The sequence below is a fragment of the Centrocercus urophasianus genome, unplaced genomic scaffold (assembly GCF_019232065.1).
Source record: "Centrocercus urophasianus isolate 14NV4802_14NV808 unplaced genomic scaffold, USGS_Curo_1.0 seq_73, whole genome shotgun sequence".
In the NCBI taxonomy this organism is placed as follows: Eukaryota; Metazoa; Chordata; class Aves; order Galliformes; family Phasianidae; genus Centrocercus; species Centrocercus urophasianus.
Window position 1 is genome coordinate 5,609,900 of NW_024885344.1, and position 23,280 is coordinate 5,633,179.

Consider the following 23,280-nt stretch of genomic DNA (forward strand, 5'->3'; position numbering starts at 1 on the left):
AAATACAGTAACGTACTGTCATAAAATATTATCTGTGAATGTGTTTGCTGATTACAGAAGTTACCACACTGAAGAAGCTGATGGTGTAATCACAATAATTTTAATACCTATAGATAAAAAATCAAATTGAACTCTACAAAAAATGTGTTTATAGATTTATTTGGGTTGCCAGCAAACTAAGAGCCATTTACTACCTATTCCAAGATACTCTTATTACTGATTTATATTAAGCAGTATAAAATGTATTTTAGAAAAAAATATTCAGTAACTAAATTGATACTGTTATAATTTGTAAGGTCTTTTTAACATTTTAGGGTTGTCACATGTACTCTAAATTGAATTTGTTTGCCATCTTCTAAACAAGGTAGATGTGTTATTGCCGTCTTCTTCTGTGTGCTACAAAACAAGCAAAAGCCAATAATTAACATACATCAAGAACTTCATTTGTGTAGTTGGTAATACCTCTGTCTCCACACACTGTTATATAATTGGACAATTCCAAATGATCTGAAAGACCTCTTTTTAATTTTTTTTTTTTTTTTTTAATCCTTGCTAGCGAAACAAAACCTGCAATTCTGACAGACTTAACTTCTGCTGACTCGGTGGAACTTTATTCCATGTCTCAAATTTAAGCAGCTTCTGTAGATGGAAGGATCGAGTAGTCCAAAATAGTGAAATCTGAAAAATTGCTCACTTTCCTAGGCTTTCTCTGAAAGAGGTGGTTATTAAAACAATATTTATGATCCTTAAACAGAAAGCAAGAAAATTTTAAAATCCAAATATTTTAAAAACCATTTGGATGCCACAAACGAAGAGCTGATAGAATTGGTCTGAGGGTATCCAACAGATTTAAATATGGGTAAACATTTTGGTGTTACTGTGGTGTCCAGTCAGAATCAGCTGCATGCAACATTTTGGCCCCTTTCTTTTCTTCCAAGTCATTCACTCAACCACATACAATACAACCAAAACATTCATTAATAAAAGTAAGTATTCAGATAACCTTATAAAGCCATTTTGGGTATCTTAGTTCTTTGTGAGAAAGCACCAAAAGTTTAGAACAAGCAAAGTAGCATTGAGAAGTGAATAAAAGTGGAAATGGACCCGAGAAGCATGTAGCTATTTAGCATGCAACCAAGAAAATTTTATAGCAGTATTCTCAAAGAATTTGACCTGTACTCTTTGGACAGTCTTTGATCATACAGGATCAGACTGAGTGCTTTGTATTTGTTTATTCCATTTCACTGAGCATCTCATTGCTTGTCTTGATGTTGGAGTTGGCCAGAGCCTGTTGGCTTTGAATTGTGATAGTTCATGAGAGATAAGTTCAGGGAAATGGAGCTAGACCTAAGAGCTGCATGTTCCCAAGTAGCATCATCATGCCTTTGGTATTACCTTTTCAAGTCACCTTTGGCCATGTTCCAGAATACAGCATTTCTCCAGATCCTCTCCCTTTTTATCTTCTGTTTTTCCTTCTATCTGTATCTAGTTATTCTTCTAATTTCTAGCCAAAATACCACACTGCAGTTTATTTATCTGAGTTCTTCAAATGATGCAACCAGAATATAGATGGAATTTTTAGAGATACAAGGACTTTCACCATTTTCCCTTGTAATGTAGCAAATGGACTTAATGCATCTAATATACTTCCCGCAGTGAGTAGCACTCTGATTCATCCCCTCCTTTGTCACCATCCAGATGATCTTTTCTAGGAAAGTGCAAGTAGCTGATGCTACTATAAGACTTGAGTCCCTGGAGTCCACAGAATATAGAGCTCTTTTGTGTTCATTTTGCCAGAGACGTACAGTTTTCCATTTGGGCTCCACTGACTAACAGCCATAAAAATTTACCCTTTTTTATTTTGGACAGTAGAGAATTAATAGCAAATGGTTGGGAAAAAAAAAAAAAAAAAAAAAAGGTAACCAAAAGGAAATCTCCATGCACAAAATGCTAAAAAATGCTGGACTGGAATTTACACAATTTTGTTACCGTTAGCCTAGTTTTGGAAGGCTGTCCAATCTTGACTGGTGCTTGCTTAATTTGCAAAGTAAGCAGAGGATGTTTCAAGATACAACACTTAATCTAGCTCTTAGCCCCAGCTTTTGACCAGAAACTGAAAGGGAAGGTAAAGTAAAAACAGGAGATGTAGTTGGCTCATAGACAGCTAAAATTTTTGTGGGTCTGAAAGAAAAATTTGGAATTTGGCCATACTGCTACTATAGTGAAAGTGAAACAGCTTGTTTTGTTTTGTTTTGTTTTGTTTTGTCCTTCAGAGCAAAATTTAATATAGCATCTTGGTATGCCTAATATAAAGTATACTCAGTACACAGTACATATTAGCAAAGGCAGTTTGCGTTAGATATATATAGGTACACTTTGAGTCAGGTATTTTTTTCGTTTATTATTTGGAGCTGCTCAAACTGCAAGGAGACAAGAGGCAGAAATTTCTTTATGGTCTAATTATGACGCCAAGATCCTTGGTTTTCAGGACTGCTTAAAACTATTTACCAAGAACTTGAATGATGTTGTCAAGCTCAGGGCTTTTCTTATCATTTCCTTCCTGTGTAAGAGAGTATTTAAAGCAAACAAACAAGAAACAAAACAAAACAAAAACAAAAACAAAAAAAAACAAAAAAAAACAAAAAAAAAAAAAACAAGGTTAATGATTTTGGCATGGTCCCAAAGTTCTTCCCTGCAGAACAAATAAATTAGTTAAATCTCTGATGTTGCCGTAGCATTGTACCAGGAAAACTGAAAATTAAAGAGCTGCTTTCAGAGAATTGTAGCCCATATATCACTTAATTCTCATTTTGTTTTTTAAATTGAACCTACATAACACCTGAGATTGCATTACTCAGTCTGCCTAACAATCATGGGGCTGGTAATTCTCTGACCCTTCTCTTGGCTTGCTGCGTACGTATTCTGACATACCTAAATTATTACTGAGATAGATTTTTTTTTTTTTTTCTATTGCTTCAGTTGGGGGAAAATCACTGAGGCTATACAAGTTTTGTATGGAAAGTTTTGCCAGAATTCCATTTGTAAGCATGGATTTAGAGGACTCCATGGGAAATCAAAAAAATGTTGATCTACACTTTGACCTTTTCAGCTGTTCATTGGACCACCTTAGTAAAAACAACTGTTGCCCCTATGGAGGATCAGGTGACACCATGTCTGGAAATTTTTTTGGACCAACTTTTTGTATCAGTTTAACTTACCTCTCAATTGTATAGCTATTAGAGTTCGATGCTGATTCTAAGAGAATTTTATGTCCTGGGACCTGTAACAGTATATCAGCATATAAAATGCATATGAACACTATACGGTACAGTAGCACTTGCCAGTTTTTTCAGCCTCTGCAGTTCTGCTTTGCAATTGACTAAAGGCTCTGATTTTGGGTAGTATAAAAATATATGTAGCGAATCACTTTCAGTGCTTTGAAGCTTTTGCTGTTCTCATTACTTTCAAGTGCATGCTAATCATGTGACAAAATATCTTCATTAATGAGGACAAAGTTTTGGTCTGTACATGCAGCTTTTGCTTACACTCACAAGTTATCCTCTGCTAACTTGCACTCCAGCTTGCTGTGCAAGTTATTCTCAGCATCTCTAGGCTTAACATCTTCACGGTACTAATGTTCAACTGAAGTATATTTTAGTAGCTGTTAATCAGTCTTTAATCTTTCTTTCATGTCTCCACCTTTAAGCACGTGTATGCATGTACATATACATAAATAGGGTATGAACTGCCAGCAGTTATGTACTGTGCAGTATTTATTCCTTAATGTGGTATTTATCATCCAGTATAGGTACTGATACAAAGTACATGTTTGACTAACATCCATAAATTAGGATATTATCGCTCAATTATATATATGTGGTTGAAGCCCCATCTCTGAAGACTTTCAAGGCAAGGCTGGATCAGGCCCTGGGCAGCCTGACCTAGCTGTGGTGTCCCTGTTCATTGCAAGAGAGTTGGACTAGATGGCCTTGGTCCCTTCCAACTCTAAGAATTCTATGATTCTGTGATACTTCTTTTTATAAATACTCCCACTGAGGGTTCAAATATTAATAGTTTTGGTTTAACAGATCAATTAAAACATTTCCAGGAGGTTCTGAGAGAAAAAGAAAAAAAGAAAAAAAAGAGAAAAAAGATCATTTTCCTGTACTCTGTTTTTCACTTTTCATACCCTGCACTTCCTAATTCCAGCTGGGAAAAAAAAGTGCTGTGTTGCAGTTTTTTCTATGCAGTATTTTTTGCCAAATTAAAAGCAGGAAGTACCAGAAAGTTCACAGAAGATCATATTCTTGTGAGATTTTTTTTGTCCAACTGATCTGAATCTCTTTGTCTCTAAAAATTTAACTAAGCATTTACATTATTAAATTGCTCTAGCATTGCCTGAAAACATTACAGACATTTTATGGTAAATGAGATTAATGCTTCTTGCATATAACTAAGGGATTTTTTGAAGTAATTAAAGTAGAAGCATTCGCTTGGATCGTTTAGCAGTTCCTTTCTCCAAAAATAATTCACACAATTCCTATAAGTCGATTAAACCTATTTAATTTTACAGACTAACCCCTGCCCTGCCTTTGGGAGATTTAGAAGTTGCCAACTGCATGCCCTTACCCCACAACATAATAGAAAATACAGTTTGTTCAACAATTCAAACAGTATGGGTGAGCAGACTTTGTTATGTAATGTTTTACTAAAAGGTAACAAAGCTGTGAGTGTGGCAGCAGGTTACTTAAGGAAAGTGATGAAATAAAAAGCACGAAATGAAATGAAAGAAAAGCTGTTTCCTACGTGAATTAGGATTTTATGTAAGCTTGGAGTAACAAATCTAGGTGCTCTATCTGCAGCTTTCTAGCTGTCACAGATTCTGAATGTGGGGTTTGTAAAATGCTTGGCAAAATGAAATCATTTGGAAGTAAACTGATTTTTCTTTTTAACATTTTAAAATTAGCAGGGCGGTTTGGGGTTATAATCTTCCGAGTATTGAAGTAAATAGTGTTATTTTGTTTCTTCATCACATGAGAAGCTTCCTACTGACAGCTTCCAACTATGGTACATTCTTAACTGCTCTAAATTTAGATAGCTTTTTATTAGATTTAGCAGTATTCAGATGTAGCCAGAAAGAACTTTTACCAAGAATTTCCTCTGCTACATGCTAGTTGAATTGACTGCCATAAACAAGGGCTCCATATCACTCTGATTTTTCTTGCCTTCCCATAGTACACAATCTTAGAATTAAAATGAAGCTTTACTGAGTGAGTTGGGCTGCTTCTTGTTCCATTGGAAGAAAGATTACCAACGTAGCACATACCATCATTCTGAGACTTTTAGCTGCTTAGCCTAGATTCTCCAAAACTTACCCCTGATATGAAGACTAGGAATTCGGTGTTCCCATCCCTTTTCCAAAGGATAGATTCTTTTCTGAACTGATTATTCCTGGCTAACATAAGTTCTAAGTCTCATAGGGTTTTCATAGAATTTGCCAGTGGATGCAGTTTGCATATAGTGTTCAAGCTGAGGTTTACTTACAAATGCAAGTGTGGCCCAATGCTCTGTCTGGAGCCATGTCTTTGGGGATTTAAAACTAATTTCTCATCTGTCATTTGTAGTTAATCAGCCTAGGGATTAGATGCATGATGTATTGGCAATTTCTGACTTTTAATAGAGACAACATGTTCTCTTGCTTCATGACTTGTTCTTTTACAACTTTGGTCTCAAACAGTTGTCTGGCATATGAGTTCCAGAGAACAGATGGCTTAAACCAGAAAGGACCTATTAAGATGCAGGAATTAAATATTTAATATTGAACAACATGGAGTCAAATATACTTTCTGTTTAGCTTTCCTTTATAACTCTCTAACTGTACATAGCATATTCAAAATGTTATTAGCATGCATAGTAGATGTGGGTGGCAGTGCCAGGAGATCAGATCCCCTTCTGAAGCTTTTATAGGGACCATCAGTTTGAGTCAAGCATGACACAGTTGTGCTGTAAAGTAACAATCTCAGTCTTTGTTCACAGTTTGTAATATATGTCAGCTGCAACAACTGACTGACCTACAGGAGTTTGTCAAAAGGCTGTGTACAATCAGGGAGGCAGAAACAGCAAGTTTCACATGCAGCCTGTATTGAATCTACAGTCTGGGGACAAGCAGTCCCAAACTCCTCCACTTGCACACCCATTTGGAGAGAAGGACAACAGTGGTGAGAAATGGCAAATAGCCATGAGAAGGACTAACAAGAAGAAGCAGCCTGCCCCAAAGCCTGATGTGCCTCTGTGGAACCACTTTGACTTTCAGCAGACTGAGAAGGAAAGAGAAACAGTAACAGGTACGTTGTCTGAACTGAATAAGGCAGCCAGACCTGTTGCAGATCAACTACAGCAACTAAGAAAAATTGACAGGTGATTGTGGTGGGTGATTCTTTTCTGAGGGGTACAGAGGCATCCATTTGTCATTCTGACCTGCTATCTCAAGAGGTCTGCTACTTGCCAGGGGCCCACATCAGGTATGTGACACAGAGTCAGCCAGACCTTGTACATCCCACAGACTTCAGCCTGCTGATGCCCCAGTAACACAGATGTTAGCAACCTGAAGAATATCAAGAGAGTCTACAAGGAGCTGAGAGCATAGGTAATCTCATCAATCCTCCGGGTTAGGGAAATGGGGAGGGAAAGGGCTGATAGAATTAAGAAAATCAATACATAGTTAAGGGAACAGTGTCATGAACAGGGCTTTGGCTATTTATGTGATAGAACTAGTTTTGAGTAATCTGCTCTTCTGGGAGAGGATGGGATTCATCTCTCAGAGAAGAGGAAGACCATCTTTGGCAGCAAGGTTTCCAGTTTAATCTTTAAACTAGGACTTAAACTAGGGTTGCTGAGGTAAGTGATCCTCAAAGCATCCCATTTAGAGGCTGATGATGGTAATGGATGCTCTGGGCTTGGAGTTGGATCACAAGCAAGACAGCCCTTAAGGTGCAGGATTAGAGAACTCCAACTGCTAAATCAGCCTCAATGGGAGCCCAGATCAAATGCCTGCACACTAATGCACAGAGCATGGGAACAAGGAGCAGCTTCATGTTACATAGTCTTCATGGAGGACTTCAATGGCTTTAAACTGGAAGAGGGCAGATTTAGACTAGATAACAGGAATAAATTCTTTACTGTGAGGGTGCTGAGACACTGGAACAGGTTTCTCAGAGAGGCTGTGGATGCTCCATCCGTGGAAGCATTCAAGGCCAGGCTGGATGGGGCTTTGAGCAGCCTGGTCTAGAGGGAGGTGTCCCTGCCTGTAGCTGGGGGATTGGACCAACATCATCTTAAACCCTTCTAGCCCAAACCATTCTATAATTCTCTTATTTCATTCTGTGATCTTAGTGGCCTTTTCCGTCCTTAATGATTCTCTGGTTAAGCCGAAATGGATGAAGCTTAACGTTAACCCTTCAGCAGCGCCTTGCCGAGGTGCTGCAAAGCAGCGGGAAGGGACGCGCCTACTCCCCCTCCTGAACTACACTTCCCATGGTGCACCACGCGGGCAGCGCACATGTGCAGACCAGTCAGCCCAGTCCTGGAGGGCGGGCAGGGGGGTTTTGTTTCCGGGCCGAGCACGCCTGAGAACGCGGGGGGCTTCCGGGGTGCGGGCAGTCTATCGGTCCGCGGGTATGGATGAGGACGGGCTGCCCATCGTGGGCTCCGGCATCGACCTCACTAAGGTACGGCTGCGCCTCGCCTCGCCTGGCGCTTCATCCCTCGTCCTCAGCGGAGCTGCTTCACGTGCAGCGCTTTTGGTTGTGAAAGTTTCTCTCTAGCAAACATAATATTCTTCATTTTTCGTTTGAAAAGCATACGCATCTGACGTGGAGGATTTGTTTTCCTCCTTCTGCGTCAGAAGGAGCAGCTCAGCTTTGCCCTCTTGATGTTTAGTTTCTTAATGCTAACTCTGAGGAGAGTTCGCTATTCCATCTAAAAGCTTCTGAAATAAGATAACATTCCTTCATTTGGATATTATCCTTTTTTTCCGTGCATCCTGCCACTTTTCAAGTGTGTTCTTAGATATTGGTGGCGGAAAAGGATTTTTACTTAGGTTGCTTTGAAAGTAGTGCCTCCTATTTAATTTCCATGGAAACTACAACAAAGAGCAGAATAATGCTGTTTGGTAAATTCTCGGCTACAAAGCACAGTTTTTCAACAGTCACCACCGTTAGCTCTGTCTTTTCACCTGTAGTGAGTAACAGCCTGCATGCTGTGCTTATAACAATCTGCACCAGCAGAGGTGACCCTCTGTTGCTGTCAGTGCTGCTGAAACACACCACCACAGCCTCACTGTGCTCACAGCCTCTGTTTGGTCTCCAGAAACGTTCAGAAAGCCTCCATGAATATCAACAGGTGCCATTTTTTCCTCGTGGAAACAACATCACACAGAATGTAACAGAATATCAGTGCGAAGGTTTCAGCCTCTGCTGCCATACCACCAACATCCACCTCTGATGTCATTGGCCAGCATCATAACATGGGGGGCATTACTTCTGGAGCAATCCTCATATATGTTATGTAAATTTAGATTTTATGCATCCGTAGCAAACACACTTAAGGCAGATCTCCAAATATTTTTCCTGAATTTTTGCATTTTTAATACGTGTTTCAGTCCAAAAGTGAGGATTAGCACCTACAAATTGTCTCATTTTCTCGTATTGTTTACTGCAGGTTCCTGCTATTCAGCAGAAAAGAACTGTAGCGTTTCTAAACCAATTTGTTGTTCACACAGTGCAGTTTCTGAACCGCTTTTCTACTGTTTGTGAAGAGGTATGTTTGCTATTTTTCATCCCTCACTTTATTCCACGAGAAAGATTCCTAGAAATGAGGACAATTCACATCACTATTTTTGCTGCATTTGTAACAGTAGCTTTAGAATCTAGTCTGCTCATCAGTCTTTCTGCTCATTTTGAATGCATTACTAAGACAGATTTTTTTTTTCCTCCAATATATCCACTGCTGATTATGCCTCACTTAACCTTATTTCATTGAACTTTCATATTTGGCATAGCTTTTGAACTTTGATTCTCTTTCTTAGAGCTTTCTACTGTGAATATAGTCTCATTTTGGAAAGAGGCTGCTCTGTTGGTGCTGACACCATTTTGACATTCTCTGTTCCCCTCATCTGTGTCATAGAGCACTGCATCAAAACTTGCTTTCAGTTTTCTCTGCCTTTACTTTAAAAGGGTGGTATACAAATATCTCTGGAGGCGAACAATTTTTGATGTGAAAAAGGGATGTTTTTGGCAAGTGATTACTCTGGAACATGAAGCAGTTGATGTTTATGATTTGTGAAGGAAAAAAAAGTTCTTAAAAATCAGTAGTAAGTTTTTGTCTCAAATTTAATGTCATTGGAATTTTACTAGGATTAAAATTTTCCACAGGACAGGAAAGGAATGCTTCTTCAGTTGCAGAATTGATGTTTTCTGATGTGGCTGTAAGCTTAACTTTCTGTCATTTGTTGGGCTTTTTGTAGCTGTGTACTAGGTTATTCAACAAAAGCCACTATACAGCCCTAGCTATCAGCAATTGTCAGATCCAGAGTAAGCAATGTAACCTGAGAAATTCTTGTATTAGTAAAGGTTACAGCCAGACTCTTGGCAAATATAAATTTTGACTACTATATTAACATATAGGTTTCAAAATTAAAAAAAAAAAAAAAAAAAAAAAATCAAAAAAACTGGATTTTCTTGACTTGGTATATGGGATATTGTCACTGCCCAGTGATGTTATCAGTTGTCCAGAACTGGATTTTCATGTGATCTCAATATTACTTATTATAAAAGGCACTGCAGAAATCAAGGTGTATATACAAAAAGCCATCTTGAGCACGGAGCAACACTATGAAGTCTGATTAATAAAGCAGTTATTAGTTAACCTAAATGTGTTGCTGCTGAACAGACTTAGTAGTTACTCTACAAACTTGAAAAGATTTTGCATTTATGAAGTACAGAAGTGTTTTTAATGTACATGGTCCCAGTGTAAATCAGCAGAAGTCAGAAAATTCAGAATTCAGGCTGCCACCAGCCTACCTCTAAATTCTTGTCAAGCTGATATGTCTTTAGAACTATCTTTTGTGCATCTTTCTTCCCCTTTTGACCACTGCTTGCAGAGTGTATAGATCCTTTCAAGGCAGCTGATTTCTCTTTGTGAACAAAGAGCCGTCTGTAAACAAGTCAGAGTACTATCCAGAAAGACTAACTTTTGTCACTCCCTTTTTACTTTTTCAGCGTATTGGCAGAACTGCCATTTTCTTAGGGTGTTAAAGCTCTGCTTAAGAGCCAGGCAGAATCTTGCCCATGTGCCAGAGAGCTGTCAGAGTGGTACATATCTGCCAGCCTGCGTGCTAAGCCAATTTCACTTGGACAGGTCTGGTGGAGTATGGTAACGATTAGTTAACAGAGTGACTGTGCTTATAGAGTAATTTAGAAAAACTTAAGTTGTTTGTAAGAAAAATATATCCAAATTTTATTGAGGTATACTTGGAAAATATAAACCTTCTGGTTAGTCCAGATTCACTGTGACTGTCTAAGACTTCCATTCACCTGCTATAATCTTTATCAAATATTTCTGTTTGTATGTGTTCAGTTGCATATGCACACATCACATCTTTTCTTCCTTCACATTTGGAAAAAGCTTTGAAGGAAGTTATTTTGGTCAACTGTGAGAGTACAGTGTGTCTGCCATTAGTCTGTCATTTGGTTGCCCAAAGTGCCCTGCTTACTTTGGCTGCCATTTGTACATAATCTGTCTTCATTTCTGTATGTCAAATAATATATAGTAAAATTAGTTACAATTTGAACCACTGTAGCTACTGTACTAAAAAGGGGTGATGGCGTTGCTTCGTTTATTTCATGTACGTTCATCTCATTTATACTCTACTGTCTTTTGCAAGTTGAAACCAAAAGAGATTTTATTTAACTAGATGTTAACGCTGTTATGTATATTAGTGGCCCAGGAAAGTGTTTTCACATCTTAATTGTTTTCTATTCTAGAAATTGTCAGCACTCTCTCTCCGTATCCAGCAAATTGAAACAACACTCAATATATTGGATGCAAAGGTTTGTATGTGTACAGACTAACTTTGAGCAGTGACAGATGTGTCTGATGGATGTTCTTTAGATAAGGTGACGTAAGGATATAACCAGTAGTCATGAATTATCATTTAATTAGCTGCAAGAAAAAAAAAACAGCCAAAACTTTAAACAATTCTTTTGTTAATGACAGAAGCAATTTCTGTTGGCAGTAGCAAAATGCTGGGAAGGTGTTGAAACCTTTCTTGCCCTGCAGCTCAGTGTGAGCAGTAAAGGCTTCAACTGAGCATTTTGGGATTTTCTTATAGAAACCACCTGAACAGGGAAGTCCCTTTTTTCTTTTTTTTTTTTTCTTTTTTTTTTTTTTTTTTTTTTTTTCGGGGAGGGGAGGGGGGCAGAGGGTGAAGGAGTGTGGAAAGAGAGGCAATTGGAATTCCAAAACTAGTGATAAAATATTACAGCTATGTTAATGTGAAACTCACCTGTGAAATAGTTAGTAAGTGACATACTGCAGACCTTCTTCTATGTATAGACTTAGAATATGCTCACTGCTTATTTTGATCATGTTTTGTCCAATCAGTTATCCTCTATTCCTGGCTTAGAGGATGTCAAATTTGAAGTGTCCAGTGCAAATCTGAATAATGTTACAACTAGTCCCATGGCACCAGCTACTACGGATCAACAGGCAGCTGTGTCACCTCAGTCTGGAGTAAGTAATGAAGATAAATAGTGTATTGAAGGAATATACTTCTTCATATCAAATTTCTAATCTGAATTGAAGCAAATGGAAGAAGTAAGTCTACTTAAAGAGGGCAGTCTGTAAAGATCTGAAGTTACGTTTTTCATTAATGAAACTAAACAATGGCATCTAAAACAAGGCCATACCCTTTCATAAATATGTGGATTAAATAACTAGAACTAACTCAAATCAAATAGTAAATGATTTCATCCTCTTTGGTCAGTCACACTAAAATATAAACATGAATTACCTCAGAGATTGGAAAGGTCATGAATGAAAGGAACAGCTCATCTCACATAATTCCAGTTCTTTTCTTGTGTTTTAGAATGTGAGCTTCTAGGTCGACTTCAAGTTTCTAGCATACTTTTTTAATAGTGGTTATTAAAGTGAAGGCAGAATGCATTGACCACTTGGGGAGAGAGCTACAGTATAAACATAATAAATATGATCTTAGCAAAATCTTTCATAGAAAGAACGTGTTTAAATTAGTTCTGTTTTATTTATTAAATACAGTTGATGGTTGCTTTAGGCTGCATGGATGTCTTGTGGTATTGGACTGTTGAATTTTTTTTCCATGTGTTGTACAGTAAATTATTGCCAGAAGTATTTGGGGGTTGGATTCAATGATCTCTTAAGGTCCCTTCCAATCCCTGCGATTCTGTGATTCTGTGAGTATAGATCAGAAAAATCATGATGTAAGAGGAGTTGTACTTTACTCTTCAGGTTCAAACTTCTTGGATTGAAGTCTCTCAGTGCTTCTGATCTGTGTACCTAGCCTAACCACTGAAGTCTTATCTTCCTTGTATACAGCAGAATAATAAACATGAAGAAGCATTACAGAAAACGGAGATAGTAACAGAAAATATGAGAACTGTGGCCAAAGACCCAAGATATGCCAGATATCTCAAAATGGTACAAGTGGTAAGTCAGCTGTCATATCGTTCTTTGGGTAGTCAGTTATTTTTAGGTGAAACATCACACACAACTGTAAGTGAATGTGGAAGGCATACATTGTGTCAATAATCTTTAAGCTAGAATAGCATTAACATGCAAGGATTGGTCTGAAGGTAATGCCTCCTGTTCTATAGTGTTGTCCCACAGTGTCACAAGCAGATGTTGGTGTTATGGCAGTAGAGTTAGAACCTTCCCATCAACATTGTTACATTTTGTTGTGCAACAGATGGCAGCAGAGGGGCAGCCTAACAAAATGGTGTCTGATACAAGAGTGTATATGTAGCAAAGATATGTAACTGAACTCCTCTGTGTGGAAAAATGGTACCCAGTTACATTTGTCAACACTAGCTAAATGTATGGAGACCAAACAGTGAATGTGAGCGCAGTGAGGCAGTGAGTGGTTACGTCAATAGATGTAACAATGATATGAAGGACAAGTCACATTCTGGACAGTCTTGTGAATTTTTATGAGCATAGAATGCCGACTCTTGTTCATTTCTGGTTTAAAAAAAAATAAAAATGCATGGCTAACGGTGTTGAAAAATGGTGTTTTGTAGCTGAGAATTTGCTCAATAAAAGAAGTGTTATTGTGTTCTTTGTACTTATTGATTTCATGGAAATAAATAGGAGGCATTACTTTTAAATCCATCTGCATACTTGCAGCATGTCTTCTCTAAGAAATGGTTTGATGTAATGTATTCCTGCAGACAGCCTCAGGCGAGTTCTTTCTACAAAATTCTGCCAATATAGTTGTGAACTGAGGGTACGAAGATGTGTAAAAGCAGAGTGATACTACTTGGAGTTATAGAAGATTGCACTGGAAGCGTAGTTACTCTGGCAGAGTTGATGTCATTCCCTGCACACAGACATGCTTGCAGCTTTTATTTGCTGCAGGGTACAACACAAAGCTTTGCCAGTATTCTCTAGAGCAGGAGAGTTTATTATTCCCATAGGGCTCAAAGTAGAGGTAGAAATATTGTTTAACTAATTAGCTCAAAGTAGAGGTAGAAGAATTGTTTAACTAATTACTTTCACTTCAGTTCCCTGCTATTCATGATGCGCGTTTAGTTTCCCACTTCATCTATCTTTTTTTCTATAGATAAACAGAAAATGAGTATAATCTCAGTACTTACACTCATGAAAATGAAGGAGTGAAAACATTGGTAGGAGATTCTTCGTGACTTTTTTTTTTTTTTTTTTTTTTTTTTTTTTTTTAAGAGCTCTTTTTTCACATCCGCAAAACTAAAAACAGCATTGGAAACAAAGAAAAAAGATCTGTCTTTATTTTCCAGCAATCATTGGAAATTTTTCTCTAAAATATATATGATAATCCTGGAAAACATTACTAACTCACAGTATAGTAAAATGTTGCTTATGTGAAAACTAACTGCATGGTTTTTTTCCCTCTTTGGAGCAATTATTACAGTTGGTGAGCTTAGTTCTTTGGATGATGTTCCAGAGCTTAGTTTTCATTTGAATCACAAATTGGCTTATTACAAATCATGTGGAAAGCCAAGCAGTGGGATAGTGGCAAAGGGCGGAATACTTTGTTAGTGTATTGATTTGATGCCAGATTTCAAAGTGGATGTGAAAGTGCTGGATGGTCTAATTACTTTGACTTTTTTTTTTTTGGTGACTGCTGGAGGAGTAAGATCTCACTTTCCACATTTATCCTTTGTACTGGCAGTTCCTGATGACTCTTCTGCCAGTTGTAAACAGTGTGGTAGGAAAGTCAAGCTAACATGCTACATATTAATGTGTGTTTTTCTATTTGCCAACCTAGTCTTCTCGCCCAGTCAGGTAGTTCAGTTAGTGTCACTTATTTGCTGAAATTAAGTATCTAAGTGAAGATTTATTTGAACTGATCACTTATTTATGGCCCACAATATTTCTAGTATTGGAGAATTAGCACTGGAAGTGGTATTTCTTTTACGCTGAGGATAGCTGTTTTGTGGAACTGTAACAAACTCATTTTGATGGAGTGCCGTTGAGCAAAAATTCTTTTTTTTTTTCTTAAATACAAAGCAGCAGTATTCAAGCAAACATTACAAAAAGAGTATCATGTTTGCTACAGTAAATGTTCAGAATTCTTGTATTGACAGAGTGAGAGGAGTACTGCAAGGCTTCAGATACATGGTATGTTTAAAGTAAATGTACTTCTGGTGGATTCTAAACACCAGATGTGACTGTGTAGAGGCCAAGATACTGATTGGCCTAACATACATTGATTCTTGCTTTAACGAACTCAAATAAAAGTGAAATTTGCTTGCTACACTGATCCTAAGTAGTTGCCAGCAGTAATGATATTTAACCTCTTTCTGAACTGAGGAGGACCAAAACTCTTTTACAATGAGATTCCCACTTGCAGCGTAGGTTCTCCAGGATCTGCACACTTCTTAAGCCACAGGACGAGCCTGGATATAGGCTGGGATACAGTGTGCTGAATTTAGACTATGTCAAACTTTAAGTGGACAAGAGACAGGGATGAGACTTCAGTGTTGGCTTGTGTTAAAAAAGTACGCCTGCCGTTTAAGTTGACTTGTTTGCTCAGTGTAATCATAGTTTATAGTTAATGTTTAGATTTAAAATAATTGTTTTATTTTAATAATACACAGCACTATTAGACTCTGATTTTCCAGTTTAAACTTAAGAAAATATGAAGGATACAGTATTTGTAGTACCCTAATTGTATTATAAACAATTATAGATATAAACTTATTTGTTATCCCTTGATGAAAAAGGTGTACAGCATTCAGGGGAATTTTGATTAAACTTATGATAAGTTTGGTGAATCTGATACATGAAGGTATTGAAATCTTTTTTTCCAGTCTTCAGATGTATTGTCTTTCAGATTAAATTTATTTTTTATTTGGACTGGGACTACAAATGTTAAAAAAACTTAATAGGGCAGAATTTACCAATAGGGAAAAAATGGTACTTGAAGAACATAAAGTTTCTGTTTATAAGCAGAAAATACCTAAAAGGTGTTTAAGAAGTTAAGATGGCTGTGACTTCTCACAAGAACAGTCTTAAAAGTAATGAGTTACCTTATGCTAGTACATGAATGATCACAATGTTTCTGATGCTACAACAGTGAGAGAGCTAGTTAGTATTGCATGAATTCCTCTATTTTATAATTGGTGCAAAATCTATTTCTGTTAACAACTGTTGAAGCAATGCGTTCTACAAAGTCTCTGAGTTACGAGTCTGCAAGTATTGAAGAGACTTCTCCAGTAGCTGTGACCTTAAGTGTCTTCCACTAGCTACAAAGCAAACTTGTTAGTTTATGTATCTAGCGGTTGGCATTCTGATTTAAAAAGAAAAATCTTTATCAGATAATAGATTCTGTGTTTTAAAATGATTCTTGCATATGTTGATGCATACAGTTTTGGAATAAAACACTTCTCCAAGTGAGAGCATAACGATATAACGGTCTCCACTCCACTGTTATTAGTTCATATACTAAGCTTCCTTTCATTGAGAGCAAATAAGAGTGCCTTGTTTTCAGTTGGCTTGAACTGATGCGTAAACAATTCAGTGCTGATGAAGGACCCTATGCATTAAACAGTCATAAAATACTCAACTGTTTCCCCTTTGTCATGTGCATGAAATGTTATTTACTGAGAAATTATGTATCATAATCTAATGCCTCACAACTGTTTGAGTCAGATTTTTGTCTAGTCCTAGTAGACCGCTAGCTATATGCAACTGGCTTAGCTCACACTTTGCCAGGTTAGCTACTGCAGTTGTCACTAGAACTGTGTTCTTCTCTGGAACATCAGTCATTACTGTTCATTATTTTATCACTATTTTATTTACTTTAGACAAAAGTTATTTGCCCTGTGCCAAAAGAATCCTGCAGTACTGTTCATTTAGTTTTCTAGGTTTCTCCTGCCTTTCCTAGAGCACTAGTATTATTGTCCCTTGGGATTAGAGATTCAATTATCTTCCCCACCACCCCCCTCTGCATTGGTATGCTGTGGTTCAGGTGGTGTTTCTGATCATTTGCAACAGGAGATGGCAAAGCAGCACATTTTCTTTGAGCAATTGTAGTGGAAGCACAGGAACAGTTTGTTGGAATGCATTTTGTAAGACTGTGTGGGTCAAAGTGTTCTTCAGCATGTGATCTAAGATGAGGGGCTGAATAAAACAAAGTGAAGAAGCTGTGGAAGGACTTAAAGTAAAAAGAATTTTTTCTTAGCTGGCTGTAATCTGTCTGCACATCATTGAAGATTCAACCCTGACTTCACAAGCACTTGTATTCAGAGGATTCACTTTTAAATTGTCATTCTCTTCTCAAGTCCAGTTTGCCTTTTTCCTGCATACTTTACAAAGACTTTTCCAGTTTTTGGCAGTACCATGAGAAACCTTTCCAGAGCAATAGGAGATGCTTTTACCACTGAAGCTGTACCTTGCATGTCTTGAGTTCTCTTGTCTTTCCAGCACAGCTGCTCTCTGCTGTCTTTGTGCTACTTTGTGCTTTCTTCATATTCTCATTGAGAGAAATAACTTCATTATACTGGGCTTATCTGCATGAATTGCAAATCAATTTGTCCGTTGCTGATTTCCTCAAGTTTTTTGAGACATTTTGCCGTAAAGATAAGAAGGATTAAAAAGGGCTTTGATCTCCGACATTACTTGCTTCTAGGTTCATACTGATGGCAAGTGAGATTATCAATCCATGTTCTTGTTCATCGTGTGATTGTGCATCTTTTTCTGAAAATGAGTTCAGAAGAAGCTGTGAAATTCACTAATTTGTGTCCAGTAGTTTTATATTATACTTCTCCTCCTACACAGGGTGTTCCTGTTATGGCCATACGAAACAAAATGATTTCTGAGGGGCTAAATCCAGATCTTCTTGAGTAAGTAATGTTTCCTTTCCAAATTGTAACTTTCAGTAGGGCTGGAATGCAACCATTTGTTGAAAAAAGATGGTCTGAGAAGGGCATCATAGGATGAAGGATGTGATCTCAAGTAAGAGATGCCTTTTCAATATTGTCTAGTCCAAGGCATAGCCCAAGAAATGCCGAGCTTGAAATGTAGGTGTACATATATTGCACCCTCCCGAACAGAAAGTTGCAGAACATTACCTACCAAACTTGAGAAGAAGTGGGATCACTTCTTCCAAGCTAAGCACAAGTTCAACTGAAAGGATATAGCAGTGACAAGGTGACATCTGTCAATGTACATCTAGCAATAGGGAATGAAATAATATGTCAGTTGCCATTTTGTCTGTACTGTTTTCAATATGAGATATATCCCAGAAATTTTCTTCCAACACTTTGGTAGCCAGATGTCATCGTTGTAGAGTAATGAAAACAAGCTCTATTTTATTTTGCTTTATGTATATGAGAAGTAATAGGCTTATTATCAGATTCCCTCAGTAGAGTGTACTGATACAGTGTACATGCTCAGCATAAATAGAGTAAGCTGAAGTCAACATTTCAGTGTTGTAACTGGACTGAGCCAACCTAACGTAACAACTACTAAGAATAGATAATCATTTTCAGTACTGATTTATCTAAAGTACAGATTTTAGAATCTTACATTTTCAGGTGTAGCTTAGTTTCATTGCACTGTTTCACAAAATGTATTAAACTGAGAGTGATGAAATAATAAACAGTAAGTTTTGTTCTTATCCTGTAGCCACCAAACCATTTGAAATACTTGCATCCTCTGCAGAAACTGCTGATGTATGATGATGTCAAGTCCTCTTTTCCTTTTGGTGGAGCCTTATTATAGTATGTTTACTAAAATGAAAATACTGGGAAACTGAGTTACTGTCATATGTTGAGTCATTTTATCTCCCAGCTGCTTCCTGGTGTCTCAGTAAGCCTGAAGTAGTTATTCCTCTCAGTAAAAATTTGATATTTTTACTGATCAAACAAGAAATAAAAATGCAAGTAAGAATCTATATAGGTCTGAGAAAGGATTATCAAACGTGTGTTTACTATATGTTTGTTAAATCTGTTCTGTTTCTTACTCTGTATTCCTAGTACATACTTCTGTGTAAATGCTATTTGCTCATACTTTGATGGATTTTTTATTGCAAATGGAAAAAAAGAAAAAAGAAAAATAATCAGCTGCATTTTTAAGTATCTGCTTTTGGATTTCCTGATTTAAGATGGAGTTAAGACAGAAATTTATTGCCATTATTTGAGGCTCACAGAATATGACTGGGGTTTGGTCTCAGTCCATCTTCAAGGATTCTTTGAAACACTGACGTTCAGGCAGATTGTCTTTAAGTTGTTACCAATTTGAAAATTTTACTGCCTATCTGCCTAGTTAAAGAAAGCGAATTATTTTTGGCAAGGTGACTGACGTTTCCTGTGTGTGTGTGTGTGTAAATAAGCAGTATTACTGAGATTTATTTTTTTTTTTCAAATGTATCTTGAGAAACCATGGCAAACTTTCTTTTTTTTTTTTTTAATCTTCTTGCTTTCTTGTCCCAGTATCATACAGACTTTTTTTAGATATATCTTGCCATTCGCGCAACATTTCATGGGCCTTCAGGTGGCTCAGGCCTGTTAGCTCAGTCCCAGTGACATTTAGGAACATTTACATATTGCTGTATGCTGAGTCACTTGCTACAGACTGTCCCAGCTGCCTGTTGGTGACTGTGTGTTTTTTCTGTGGCCTTAGGGCAGCTGACTAATAATGAGATGTTTATGGTCTCTTCCTTTGGATGTTTTACCTCTACTTCTGTTATCACTCCTTTCTCAGCTTTCTACAAGCTTTTTTTGAAAACTGCCTATTTTATTAAGCTAGTTTATCTAATTTTTAACTTTTGTTTCTTATCCTTTTTCTCTTGCCTGTCTACAATTCCAGGAGATTTTGTCCTGCTTCTCCTGAAGTAAAGGAATTCATTGCGATCTTCTCCTAACTAAAGGAGAGTTTTTGCACTGCTCTCTCCAGATCACATGTCTTTGCACAGCTCTTCTGTTTTGTCATTACCGTGGCAACAAGGAATAATATTGTGAAGTGGTATTTGCATGAGAAAGAAAACCCTTTCTTAATTTATTTTGGAGGTGTGCAGGGGGGTGGGAGAAGGCTCTTACGGTTCTTTTATGCACTTCTTACTTTTGTCCCAGAATGCTTATAAACACTGTGAGTGTACCTTAGGGATTTCCAACAGAGACATTAAAATAAACAATTGAAGTTGGGTAAGAAATACTCTGGCATGACACAGAGTGGTAACCCAAAGACAAATAACAGGAAAAAAGAGTGCAATTATTACCTTACTTATTAAATTTTATGTTTTATCAAAAAGAGCATTTAACTATAAGAAGCTATTTTCTGTAAAGATGATTCTTTGCCCTTTGCCAAGTATAGCTGCACGTGTACTTTGTACTCTGGTTTCTGAATTTAGCAGCGGCAGTCTTGCCTGTATTGTCAAACTCATTACATAAAAGAGAGTCTCAAAGGAGAACCAGCATCTGTGGTCAGTAGTGGTGGTTGTTCTGTAGATGACTTGCTGCTCTGTCCTCCATTCCCAGTAGATTTCTACAAGCAAATGTTTTGACACAATGTTGAGGTTCATCTTAAATATTCTTCTCAAAACTAAATACTAGAAGTCTGATCATTTATAGTCAATAAAAATCCCATGGCTGCTCTTGCATGTCAAATTTAACCCAGTGTTCTAGCCAAATTCCACTCTGAGTAATTCTTCTTTGCTTCTCTAAATTATCCCTGCAGTTTTAGTTGGATACAATATTGTTCATTTCCTGTCTTTTTTTTTTTTCATGTACTATTTACACTGCTTAATGGTGTACAGCATGTTCCTTTCAGCCCTATAACCTCTGATTAAAAAAAAAAAAAAAAAAAAAAAATTAATCAGTATTGCCTGCTTTCAACTCTCTTCAAGTGTTTGCTGCTTCTTAGTGAACTATCGTAATTTCCCATAGTCTTGAAGGTGTGCATTCAAAGTGATATCTACAGAATTTTAATGTCCAGCGAGTTACAGTTTCTAGTATTGATCTTTCAGTTCTAGGTGAAGCAACGCCGATAAGGTGTGCATTTGTAAAGCTAATAATTAATATGTTAAATGCTGTGGATATAAATTGCATGTAAATTTGGTAAAAGGTATGGCCTACTGAGTTACTCAACTACCTTCTAGGATTTACAACATAAACACTTCTTCTTGCCTGCAGGACTCCAGATGCCCCTGTGCCTGCTTGGGGAGATGATGGGAATGCAGAAGACAGTTCTGATAGTGAATCTTCCTTTAGTGACTAAAAAGACCAATTTTAGCCTTTGGAAACCTCCATTAAGTGCTAATGTGTTTGGAGCTTTTGCAAATAATGATTTTGTGTGCATTACGTGAGTGACATGATTTATCTGACAGCTTTTCTTAGCACTGAGATCTTCTGCGTTCTCTCCCAAGAAGTCTGGGCAGGCAACGTGTTTGACCTGAAACTTTCCATCATGAAAATTGATTGCGATATCCTTGTGATGTTTATCCTTTGTTAGTTCAGATTCTTTCTGATTCTTCTGGAGTTACCTAAAAAAAAAAACCTCAGAAATTTTGTTTCTTTAAACCTCCAGGTCTGTAAGACTGCATGCTGCTCATTCCTGGGTTTCTGTATAAGACTTCTAACCTAAGTTGCCTTCTGTCCCACAGCATTCAGTTAAAGTAACTTATCAAAATTTATTTTTAAACTTACGAACTGCCTTTTTTTTTTTTTTTTATTCCTCTCAAATGTCCTATATTTTTGAAGTGGTATGACAAGAATTACACTGAAGCCACCTATCTCGTAGTGTTTGCATATCAGTGATATTCTGTTTTGAAAGAGCCTAGACTACATATTTAAAATACCTATTCTTAAAGTATATACTGCTATTTGATTTCATGCTAGAGGTTATACAAAGTTGTTAAATAAATTCCTGCTCTTCAGTGTAATTATTTATCAAATTCAGGTTACAGTGGTGAAGGAAACTACAGATACTACAGATACTGCAAGGTGTTTTTTTTTTTAAGTTCACTAAGAAAAGCAAGTGACTGGGACATTGTTAACAGAATACCAGATTCTCACTTTTTACTCTCACATGGGTCAATAAAAAACATTTTATGAGCACTTTTTGGCTTGTTGAAAAGGAATTGTTGCTGTGCAGTTCACATAGGATAAAAAAACCACCTCCACGATAGTGGCCTGGCTGATATTTTCAGTAGTCAAAATTCAGTTTATGTAATGGTGAAATTACCTTGCTATCATTTGAGGATGCATTGGGTAACAATATGAAGAAATCAACTGGGAGCCAGGCTGGCCCTGAAGACTTCCCTCCACAGTAGTTAATCTGCTGTGTGAGTCAAAAATGACATTTCATTAAAGAATCTTCTTTAATATAATTTGTTCCACATTAAATTCTTCAAAATCTGTTTGAATTCCCCAGACTGTTGTGATTATACCAGAATCGTGTGACCAGCAATCAATCACTTTTTGGTATTTCACATTCTTCCCAAGACCAAGAAAATACTAAAACTGAATCTCTGAGTGTGTAAATTTATTAGCCTTAATGGCTGAGTCACTATCTCCTCTCTTAGTTATTTCTGTCACTTCAATAGGGTAGCTGATCTTTTTTTCCTGTAACTTAAGCATGGCTCCCATTTGAGTCAAGCAGATGTATTCAAGCTCTTCATAACGCATAAATCAGAATATAGTCTGAATCCCTTGGAGGAAGGTATATAGGCACTAGAAAGTGTCTGGAAGTGGCATTTCAATGATGAGTTAATTGTTATTGAACACAAACAGAAATATTCAATAGCTAACACTTGGCAAAACTTGAGAAATATTAACATATTAGCAATAAATATTTCAGAAGTAAATGTTATAATGTTACTTTAGAAACATATTAAAAAACTTTTTGAAATCTATATTTGAAAGCTTATTTAAGTGATCTGTATAATAAAAGTGATGTTTTGTAAACCAATGTTGCAGTGCCATTTTACTCCTTTGTGTTTTAAACAAAATTGGGAAAATTCTTCTGAAGTCTCTTTAATTCATGTTCCTTTATAATCAGCTATACTGAAGTTGTGACAAGTTGTGAAGTTGTGACACTCTGACTAGAGGAAAACTGAACCTGACTTAACGTTTTGTTTATCATTTTGGAGAAGCTTTTTCTGTGAAGTAATTTCAGTCTGAAGAAGATAAAATAGGTTGTCTTTTACAATTCTGTAACCTTTTAAATGGAGTATAAGATGCCCTTAACCTACAGTCCATTTTTATGTGAGACAATCAGTTGTTACATGTGCATATATTTGTCATTAAACAGTAATTTTGTTCATATAAGCATGCTGAATTTAATTGCTTAAGATATTTTTTGCAGGGTAGCTGTATTCTTTGGCGCAGTTTGGTTGTGTTAGGCTTTTGGGAGCCTAAAGAAAAATGTTACCACTTTGTTTTCTCTGCTGTATAGGTGATGGTATGCATTACAGTAAAAATCCAAATGATTGAACTATGGGAAAACAAAAGAAGAAGATAAAACCTTCTCTTTTACCTTCAGTTCATC

At 37.0% G+C, this 23,280-nt stretch overlaps 1 protein-coding gene across 2 annotated transcripts; it reads left to right on the forward strand.

Moving 5' to 3' along the window:
* Positions 1–7,624: 7,624 nt before the first annotated feature.
* Positions 7,625–21,289, forward strand: WASHC3 (WASH complex subunit 3). Of its 2 annotated transcripts, none has more exons than XM_042838021.1 (7): positions 7,625–7,727; positions 8,719–8,817; positions 11,043–11,108; positions 11,662–11,790; positions 12,631–12,741; positions 17,572–17,636; positions 20,925–21,289. In XM_042838021.1, exons 1-7 carry the CDS (start codon positions 7,677–7,679, stop codon positions 21,007–21,009), a joined length of 606 nt encoding a protein of 201 aa, XP_042693955.1. In that variant the 5' UTR covers positions 7,625–7,676; the 3' UTR covers positions 21,010–21,289. The 2 variants fall into 2 exon arrangements, with proteins under 2 accessions (XP_042693955.1, XP_042693956.1); XM_042838022.1 differs by having other exon boundaries at positions 12,634–12,741.
* The last annotated feature ends 1,991 nt before the right edge of the window (positions 21,290–23,280 follow it).

Coding starts and splice junctions, on each gene's coding strand:
- WASHC3 (XM_042838021.1), top strand. CDS start 7,677: ATGGATGAGGACGGGCTGCCCATCGTGGGCTCCGGCATCGACCTCACT. Junction 8,818..11,042: donor TTTCTACTGTTTGTGAAGAG/GTATGTTTGCTA, acceptor TTTCTATTCTAG/AAATTGTCAGCACTCTCTCT. Junction 17,637..20,924: donor CTAAATCCAGATCTTCTTGA/GTAAGTAATGTT, acceptor TCTTGCCTGCAG/GACTCCAGATGCCCCTGTGC.